Source organism: Salvia hispanica, chromosome 1, assembly GCF_023119035.1.
Source record: "Salvia hispanica cultivar TCC Black 2014 chromosome 1, UniMelb_Shisp_WGS_1.0, whole genome shotgun sequence".
In the NCBI taxonomy this organism is placed as follows: domain Eukaryota; kingdom Viridiplantae; phylum Streptophyta; class Magnoliopsida; order Lamiales; family Lamiaceae; genus Salvia; species Salvia hispanica.
In genome coordinates this window covers 34,881,335-34,891,313 of record NC_062965.1, presented here as the reverse complement: position 1 = coordinate 34,891,313, position 9,979 = coordinate 34,881,335, and the positions used below count along the sequence as shown (strand labels likewise).

The following is a 9,979-nucleotide window of genomic DNA, read 5'->3' as shown; positions in this document are numbered from 1 at the left end:
GGCTGATTCTCATTTCTGATCAATATCTAACATTCTCGATGGTTTCTTCTATCTCTGTAACCTTTTTAATAGGCTTAGTATTGTGATGACTACAGTTGTGCTAAATACTCCCTCCGTTTCATAGTAATGGAGATATTTCTTTTCGGCACGGAGATTAGAAAAATTTGTGTAATGTATATTAAATAAAAAGATAATAAAGTATGAGAGAGGAAAAAGTAGATAGAAGAAAATAATACAGATGGAAAAGTGGGTGAGAAGAAAATGTGTTGACTTTTACTAAAAAGGTAAATGAATCCATTATGAATGTACTAAAATGACAAATAACTCTATCACTATGGAACGGAGGGAGTGAATGTTAGCTTTGATTTCCAAAAGTTTGAGTCCAACGAACCTATAAATTTATGTTCATTTAGCTACTATAAAACCAGAAAAAATGAAAATAAATGACCCAAAAGAGGGAAATAAAAGCGATATGAAAACATTTAAAAAGGTTGAAAAATTAATTGAGAATAGCAAAAAAAAAAAAAAGGAGTTGATAAATAATCTTCGTCAAAATAGAAAAACACTCTCGGGATCCGGATCCGTATTTGACTCGAACCGCCCGGTTCGGTAACTCAGTCCACGACCGCTACTTGCTAGGGCTCAATTCCAGGTTGCATTTCGTCGTCCCAATTTTTTTAATTTTTAAAAAAATCTCGAATAATCAGAGAAAATTGATGAATGTTTGATGATTGCTATGTGAAGCTGCGGTAATGGAGCGATCGCATCAGGTGGAAGCGGGGAGTCTCGAAGCTTCTCTGCTTCAAATGGTCAGCGATCACAATCATGCCGCGATTGAACTGCGGGAACGAACTGGTCAGTTTTAATCACACTCAGTTTAATTCGATTACTATTAGTGTTTCCGTGTGTGTGATCAGTATCTATGCTTAATTTTGTAGCTTTAACCCAATACTTTCAAGTCGAATTGATATTTGTTTCTGTTGGAAATTATGGTTAACTTTTTGGAGTTTGAGCTTTAATTTGCGTTTTAGTATTTGCTTGTGCTGCAAAATGATGATTGGTATTGGAGTTTGAACCTTTCAAGTTGCGTTTTTACTTGTTTAGGGGAATTGTGGTTTAACTTTCAAGCAGAATTTCTGCAATTTTACTATTTTGGGTGTTTTAACTTTTGGGGGTAGTTGTGATTAACTGTCAAACGGATTTTCTTATTTACTGTCTGCTGGATAAAATCTAGAGAAAGCAAAGAAAGACGCTATTCAGACTGCAATACGAGTGTCGGATCTGCTGGTTAAATCCGTTGATGGTGGGGTGCGTGAGGTCTTCATCAACGAGGAGCGAATTGATAAGGAAATTCAAGCATTGACAGCAAGTATCACGCGATTCTCAAAGCAGAACGATCAGTGGCTTGCAGCATCTCATGCTCTTAACACCGCTGTCAAGGTTAGTAAGCGAGTTGTTTCTACTTATGCTTCTTGGCTTGTTGTTTGTGATTTTATTCGTACAAACACAAATTGATTCTTGCATTTGTGTATCTTGATTTGAGTTGATTAGTTATTTAGAATGAGTTAAAATGATTTTTCTTTTTGCCTTTTCCTTCTTGGCTGGTTGGAATGTGTATCTTCATTACACTGTACCTAGTCTTGGTGTAAGTGTTCTTGTTGGACGTAAAAATTTAGACTTGATTAGTAAGATCCTGCATAATGGCCTTCACGTGTTGTTTGGTATCGCGTGATAGATTCACATTTTAAAAAATAGTGTCGAAGGGGGTGACAAATTTTAGCCAGGGAAATCAAGATATGAATATCTGCAGAGGATTTTGGGAGTTGTTTGTAAAGGGTTTAAGCTTAAAACTCACATTCTGCATTTACTTCAACAAGTTGTTGGAATTTTCTGAGAATCAAAACTGAAACTTGAGTGTGCGAACAGGAAATTGGAGATTTCGAGAACTGGATGAAGACGATGGAGCTTGACTGTAAAAGTATTAGTGCAGCAATCTGTAACATTTACCAAACATGATCTTCCATGATGTATTATTTGATTGCATCATTTTCCATAACTTCATGAGTGTAAGAAACATACATCCTTGAAGAGAAGAAAAAAGAAAAAAGGAATGAATTTCTCATACAAAAATTTATGTGTGGCAATCAATCCACTTTATATTACAGTGTCAGGTTCTCTCAATTTGAGCTCCCAATCATCAGGATTCATGATACTCTTGAAAGTTGAACCAGGTTGATGTTGACGAAGAAGCTGAGTAGTTTATGGCCCGAGCTCTATATTCTTGTCAAGAACTCAACGTCAAATTGTCAATAATTTAGTATCAAATGTGTTCACCAATAATCACCACATGAGCACTGGTTATCCACAAAGCGATGAAAGCGGTTGTTATCTCTCACTATAATCTCTCTGCCAACAATTCTTGATATAAACTTCATAGCACTGTGACAATCCACACAGATCCTAAGATTCTTGGTGATCCTTATAGGGACGCCAGGAGGGAGCGCGATGAGGCCAAAAGCAAGTGCGAGCTTCTCACTGTGGTACCACACCTCTGACTCCTTTTCCTCGTCCTCCAAGTCGTACAGAGCCATCTTCGTGTCAGGTACGTAACCAGCAGCCTTGAGGTCGTGCTTCAGTTTACCTAGCATCGCTTGAATCTCAGCGTTTCGACTATGTGATGCATCCTTTGCTTGAAAGACATGGACATCGTTCTTCACAGATATCCAACTGCATCCTGCCCCTTTCTTGATCCCCACCTCCTTCATCTCCTCCCTCACCACGTTGGCCTCGTCCCACCTCCCCGCTGCGGCAAGCATGTTTGAGAGGACAACGTGGTTCCCCGAGTCTTGTGGGTCGAGTTTGAACAGATTCTCAGCTGCAATCTTGCCTAGCTCTGGCTTACCATGCATTTTACAAGCATTTAGTAGAGCTCCCCATATAGAGATTGTAGGTTTAACTCTCATCTCCTTGATGGCTTGATAGGCCCGTTCGACCAGCCCAGCCCGGCCTAGCATATCCACTACACATGCGTAATGCTCTGCCCTGGGCTCGACACCGTGCTTCTCCCTCATGGAGTTGAACACCTCCATCCCGACCTCCACCATCCCCCCTCTACTGCAAGCACTCAACACACATACGAAGGTGACATAGTTAGGCACCAAGCCTTCCGAGTCCCTCCTCTCAATCATTTCCCTGAACATCCCTAACGCCATGTCTGCACGCCCTTGATGAGCGTATCCACCAATCAACGCGTTCCAACACACCAAGTTCCTCCTAGGCAGCGCAAAAAATACCCTCTCACAATCCTCGATGCTCCCACACTTCCCATACATGTCCACCAACGCGCTCCCAACGAATATATTTTCATCAACACAAGCCTTCACTGCTAAACCATGAGCCAGTCTACCTGTCTCAAGCGCAGCCAGGCTTGCGCACGCACTGAGCACACTCGAGACCATGAAGTCCGTAGGCTCAACTCCCGCCCTTCGTATCTTCAGAAATAAGGCGCAAGCCATCTCTCCCATATCATTTTGTTCAAACACAGCCAACATAGAACCCCAAGAAACCTTATTACGCTCGCTCATCTTCTCAAACACTTTCTCCGAGAAGCCAACTTCGCCACATTTCCCATAGAAGTCGACCAGCCCATTTCCCACGGAGACGTCACCTTCATGCCCCCCTTTGATCAGATATCCGTGCAACTGCCGCCCTTGAGCCAAGAACCGTCCATCCGAGCACGCATTCAAGAAAGCACAGAAGGAAATTGAATTCGGAGCAGCCTCGTCGCTGCGGAGGAGCTCCAGAAACCTAAAAATCCCCTCACGCGGCTTTCCGTTTAACACCGAATTCGAAATGCTCGCGTTCCACATGGCTATGTTTCTCTGCGACATTTGATCAAACAGTTTGTCCGCGTCGAATAAAAGCCTCGTCTTGCTGTACATGTCGAACGCGCTGCACGCGACGAACGCATCGCCGATAAGGAGCAGCTTCACCGCGAGGGCGTGGAGCTGCTTACCGAGGAACGGCGCGTGGAGCCCCGCCGCCGCTTTGAACAAGCAAGGGAAGGTGAAATCGTTGGGCTGGAGGCCGTCGCGGCGCATTGTGGCGAAAGTGGAGATGGCAGAGGGGTAGTGGCCGTTCCCAACATCGCCGGCGATGAGGGAGGTCCATGTGACGACGGAGCGGAATTCGGGGCTTGTGAGGGAGAGGACCGCTCGGGCCGAATCGGGCCGATCGAGTTTAGAATACATGTGGATGAGGTGATTGGAAAGGAATGCCTCTAGAGCTACGCCTAGGGTTTTGACGATTCGGGCGTGGGCGGCTCGGCCGAGGCGTGGGGATTGGGCAGAGACGGCGGATTCCACCAGCGCCGCCAGCGATTTGGGGCTGAGGAATGACATTTGATCTCTGATTTAGCTGTCGCACTATTTCTCATTTAATCGGAAATAGTTAGTGATTTAGGAGGGCGGAGTTGAAGTGTGCTAAAGTAGGATTTTTGATGTTTACAGCGTCAGCCGCCATTGATGGAGGTTGGAGAGAGGGAGGGAAGTAATTTTTCATTTTTTGAAAATAAAAAAATTATGCTTTTTCATTGAATATATTTATTCATTGGGCTCAATAGCCCAATTTACTGTTAATTGGGCTCGAAATCGAATTGGTGTAACGTTTTGTGAAATGTAAGAGCAAAAAGATACGATCAGTTAAACAACTATGGCGTCTTGAATTTCAATCATAATCTCTCCACAGTTTCAGTAGCAATGGCGGTTTCCTTGCTGCGAAACCCCTTTTCTCCACCGTGGATTACATCGCTATTATCAAGAGGCTGCTCGCCAAACTCCTACGGCTTCAAGCCCCTCAGAGTTACATCTTTCAGCTTCTCCACCTCCGCCGCTGCCGACGAAGAAGTTGGGTCGTCGGAGATAGCCCCAAAATGGGAATCTATTCGCAAGAAGAAAGTGGTTATGCGCGTTGGCTACGTGGGTTCCGATTACAGAGGTTTGTGCGGGTGTGTGTGTGTGTGTGTTTTCAGTCATTCTAGTTAGTTTGTTCATTTTGTTTTTGGTTGAGCTCTGTTTCTGATTTTTGGGTTTTGTGCTAATGTTGTGGCAGGATTGCAAATTCAGAGGAGTGAACCTGATATATTAAGTGAGATGCTTCTCTTTCTTCTTTTGTGTTTTTTGATTTTTTGTTGTTTCCTTTGATCTATTTTTGTTGATTGTTACTATTTTGGGGAAAGATTTGCTTCTTTACTGGTTTTGAGACCGCATAGTTGAAGAATTCATTTCTGTGTTGTGAATTTGGAAGAAGATTTTGAAGTTAGGATTATGCTAATGTGTGTTCTTATTTTTATGTGTAATAGAACTTGTTTCCTGCTCTATCATTGGGAGAAAATGCTGTTGTGTTTGCTGAAAGATTTTGCTTTATATGCTTTTGTTTGACACTAGATAAAATACTGATCATTATCAGTTTTGACTATCTTTGGCTCTTTGATCCTTCTCTCCTTGTATTTCTGGAAAGCCATTGTCTTTCGTTGCTTGTTGCACTCAATATCAAACAAATTCTCGTGTATTATGACTTGTTTGTCAGTGGATGACATGGTTTTCAAAGTTATGTATATTGACACAGAAAATGTCTCAGCTAAATTTTGTTTGAAATGGAGTTACGAATTTGATTATAATCTATTGGCATGAAGAGATGCACATTTCTATGAATTCTCTGGTTCTCCAACCAAAAAAAAAAACATCGACTGTATTTGAATTTGACACTACTTGAGGTGGAAGTAAAAAAGATTTCACTAAGCTCTGTGATCTTGTTATGTAGCCATTGAAGGTGAACTAGAAAAGGCTATTTTTAAAGTTGGCGGAATTAGAGAGAGCAATTTTGGGGATTTGAACAAAATTCGTTGGGCGAGAAGTAGCCGGACTGATAAAGGGGTAAGCTTAAGTCACTATTGTAGGTTATCTTTCTAAGCTAGATTTTTGGCACAATCATTCGTCCTGTTGCTTCCCCAGATTCTGTAACCTTTGCACATTCAGGTTCATTCGCTGGCGACCATGATCGCTTTTAAAATGGAGATTCCAGAATTTGCTTGGAACAATGATCCAAATGGTGTTGCTCTTGCTAGATATGTTAATTCCCATCTTCCAGAAAATATAAGAGTTTTCAGCATCTTACCTTCACAAAGGTAAAGAATTCTCTATAAGGGTATTGTGACTTTGCATAATGCTTTTTACAAATATTCTTGGGGCTATTATTCTCTGTGCTTCCCTTCCTCCGGTTAGATCTTAATCTTGCAATAATAATAGACTGTTTCTATGTATCTGGCTAATTCACTTTTAAAATCTTCAAAAGTTAACAACTTTTCAGGAGTTTTGATGCCCGAAGAGAATGTAACATTCGCAAGTATTCCTATCTTCTTCCGGCTGAAGTTATTGGAGTAAAAGAAAATTCTACAGCTGATGAAATCGATCATCATGTATCAGATTTTAATAATATACTGAATGTTTTTGAGGTAAATCTGATGCATTTTAGATGTTTGGTTTTCTGCTGATAGATTTATTCGAATATTCAGAATTACCATCTTAGCGTTGAGAGATTGATCCTTGCAGTAATTTTGTATGTCTAGAGCTTCTCATAAATGTTCAAAGAAATGCCATTCCATTTACTCACAAATCACAATATGATCTTCTTCTTGACTTGGGATTTAGAAACTAATATCTAGTTGTGGTTAGACCTAAGTTGATTCTTTATGATGTGAAGAAAGAAATAAAAGTGTCATTTTGATCAACAAGTTTTGTGCAACTCTTTCGTTGTTTCAGGGTGACCATCCTTTTCACAATTATACTATTAGATCTAAATACAGAAAACGCTCTCCTCGTGGAGTTTCTGTTAAGAATTATCCATCAAAGACGTCCAAGTTATCACCTGCACAGAGTGGCTCTGACTCGGAAGGAAGTGATGAGGAAGATATCAGCGAAGCTGATGAATCCTCCGCCACAAATTCTGGGGAAAGGGAGCACGACTCTCTCCTCTCCAACTCAGACAGGAACGCGGATGGAGACGAGGACACCTTGAAGGAACATGAAAATATTGTTGTTCCTGTACTTGCTCGGTGGCTAGACGAACCTGATGAGAACGACAGGATTGGAGCATCACATTTTAGAAAGATTTTCCAGTGCTGCTGTGGCGAATTGGAGCAGTTGTATGGTGCGAAATTCATTGAAATCTCCATCTGTGGAGAGTCATTCATGCTGCATCAGGTAATGATCTTTCTCCCTTTTCATATTTCGTGTTCGTTTTGTTTTATAAAGTTGTGCTCGATGTGTTCTTACCGCAAACATGATCAGATACGCAAAATGGTGGGGACTGCTATAGCTGTGAAACGTGAGTTGCTGCCAAGAGACATTCTGAGTATATCGTTGTCCAAGTTCTCGAGGATCGTCTTGCCTCTTGCCCCGTCGGAAGGTCTATTTTTGAGGAGCAATAGCTTTGCAATCCGAAACAGACCAGGCAATCTAAAGAGGCCGGAGATGAAGGCATTGGTCGAATCTGAGGAGATCCTCAAATCAGTCGATGATTTCTATCGTTCGGTGATGTTGCCTCAGATGTCCAAGTTTTTAGACCCTTCAAACTCCCCTTGGAAAGAATGGGTGCCGTTGTTAGATGCAAACACCGGTATCCCAGAGTCTCAACTGGACAACGTGAGAGTTGCTTGGAAGTTGTGGCACGAGAAGCTCGGGAGTCAAAGGAGGATGGCAGCCTAGCCTCGATTTATCGAAGTGGTTCGGCCTATTATTTTTTACTATCAAAGGTATCCCTTAGAGCATTTGTTTCTTCGCTTACACATTGTATGTTACATTGACTAGACCTAGACCCAATTTATGAGATCGTCTCTCCATCAATCATCATTTTGATATACTATGTTGTAAATAATTTTCACATATTCTAATGTCATTATTTATTCTTAGGAAGTTTTATATTGAAAATAACAAAGCAAATTGGATGTGTTTTTCAGTACTTATAAGCTATAAGTTGACTTCATTCAAAAGCCCTTAAATTTAATCTCCGATTTTTGTGACCCTGTATGTTTCAAAACTTTTCGGTTGTAAATAAAGGAAATAATCTTGATTTTCCTATCTTCTTTACTACAGAGTTGATTTTGGGTGTGTAGGGTACTAGAAATTAGAAATAGAATAGTGTTGTGGGGCTTAGAAAAATATGATTTCAGTATATTTGTGTTAGTAAGTGAAATGGTAATGATTAGAATTGTATTTCTTGATATCCTGTCCAGAGTAGTACGGAACAGCCACGTCTAGGTCTATCAAAATGGATATTGGATATTGGATATCTGATATCCAAACCCGAAAAATTGGATAATTGGATACCTGAAATCCGATTTTTCGGGTTTCGGATCGGGATCAGGTAGTGAGAGTTTTGGATTACCGGATATCGGATAACTTCGATACCCGTTCGGGTATACCCGAATTATCCGATTTTTTAAAAATTAATAAATTATGTATTTATTTTGATTTTTAAAAAATACAAGCAATTAAATATAGTTTCTTTATCTTCTTTTTATGTTCAAAGTGCTGAACATTATTCAACAACACTATATTTATTCAACAAAGTGATAAATTCATTATAGATATTTATGATCAAAATGCTAAAAATTAAATTGTTAATAATTTTTATTACTATAAGATGTGAATCTGTGATTTTATTTTAGTCAATAGGGGCAATGCTCGGTATATCAAAGTGGCAATGGTACATTGATTGCTCGATTAATATATATAGCTATAGGTTTAAAAATAATGGCACTATATAAATTCTGATCCAACTTTGAGTAAATAGATTGTTTTATTTACATTTATTTTAATATATTATAACTTATTAATTTTGTATTTCTAAAAATATGAAGTTATTTTCACTTAAATTTGACCTGTTTCAAGAATTTTGTATTTTAAAAGTTTGTGGTTATTTTCTCTTAAATACTGTAAGTTTGTATTAATTTCGAACTACATGTTTGTATTTTTAAAAGTTTGTAGATAATATTCTAAAAAGAATTAAAATCAAAATTGGGACTCGATACCCGATTTTTCGGGACTGGATCGGGTAATTGGGTACCCGACATCAAATTCGGATCGGGTTTTAGTTTTTGGGAAATTCAGGATCGGGTATCCGAAATTTTCGGATCGGGTATCCTGGGTACCCGATTTGACAGGCCTAGTCACGCCACAACAACAAAAAACTCTTCCGCCACATCATCACAACATAAATTGAAAAAAGAAAAAAAAAAAAAAAAAAAAAAAAAAAAAAAAAAAAAAAAAAAAAAAAAAATGAAGAAGACCGCCGCAGCGGAAGCTAGACCGCCACAGTGAGCCTATTGTGGACACTCTAAGGCCAAATCCAGCCAACTACCTTAAAAAAATATATGTGATTGTGCATTGAGAATATAAATTACATAGATGTATAAATGGTTGACTAATTTTAATTGTAGATTACTTCTCAACAAGAACAACCTAGAAACAGTTCATAACATCATGTTTGAATGCAAGTTTTCCAGTTCTCTATCTTATTTTGCATGCAACAGTTGAAATCTCGCCATTCGCATGCCTAAGGATCCAGTGTCCTGCTTGTTTTCACGAATGGACACACCTTTTCGAAGGTTTGACAAAAAATATTGAAACTATCTCTTCTATGTGATCTCATGGTCTATTTGGTTGCTCAGAAACAAAATTATTTTCGAAAAGATGGAACACGGATAGAATGTGGAGAAGGAGCAAATTCTATGGAGATTGGGGTCTTCAACTTAATTGCCAAAATGTTCATATTGATTTCATAAAAATCATCAACACAAACTAACTAAATTGCCACAATATTCAAATTGATTTCACAAAAATCTTCAGCACAATTTAACTTCAAACTCTAAATTAGAAAAGGTATTACAAGAAATGTAGCACTCCTAGTATATTTGAAGCGA

General features: G+C 39.4%; 3 protein-coding genes across 4 annotated transcripts; 2 read left to right on the top strand and 1 right to left on the bottom strand.

The window, feature by feature from the left end:
• Positions 1-528: 528 nt before the first annotated feature.
• Positions 529-2,144, top strand: LOC125201230 (biogenesis of lysosome-related organelles complex 1 subunit 1). Of its 2 annotated transcripts, XM_048099260.1 has the most exons (4): positions 529-652; positions 745-855; positions 1,235-1,440; positions 1,927-2,144. In XM_048099260.1, the coding sequence occupies exons 2-4, from the start codon at positions 753-755 to the stop codon at positions 2,014-2,016; spliced, it is 399 nt and encodes a 132-aa protein (XP_047955217.1). In that variant the 5' UTR covers positions 529-652; positions 745-752; the 3' UTR covers positions 2,017-2,144. The 2 variants fall into 2 exon arrangements, with proteins under 2 accessions (XP_047955217.1, XP_047955216.1); XM_048099259.1 differs by lacking the exon at positions 529-652 and having other exon boundaries at positions 665-855.
• On the bottom strand, positions 2,101-4,547 carry LOC125201227 (pentatricopeptide repeat-containing protein At4g14850). Its single transcript, XM_048099256.1, has one exon. It carries the CDS (start codon positions 4,398-4,400, stop codon positions 2,331-2,333), a length of 2,070 nt encoding a protein of 689 aa, XP_047955213.1. The 5' UTR covers positions 4,401-4,547; the 3' UTR covers positions 2,101-2,330.
• LOC125201228 (putative tRNA pseudouridine synthase) lies at positions 4,520-7,901 on the top strand. Its single transcript, XM_048099257.1, has 7 exons — positions 4,520-4,995; positions 5,110-5,145; positions 5,821-5,933; positions 6,036-6,184; positions 6,367-6,511; positions 6,819-7,259; positions 7,347-7,901. The coding sequence occupies exons 1-7, from the start codon at positions 4,758-4,760 to the stop codon at positions 7,761-7,763; spliced, it is 1,539 nt and encodes a 512-aa protein (XP_047955214.1). The 5' UTR covers positions 4,520-4,757; the 3' UTR covers positions 7,764-7,901.
• The last annotated feature ends 2,078 nt before the right edge of the window (positions 7,902-9,979 follow it).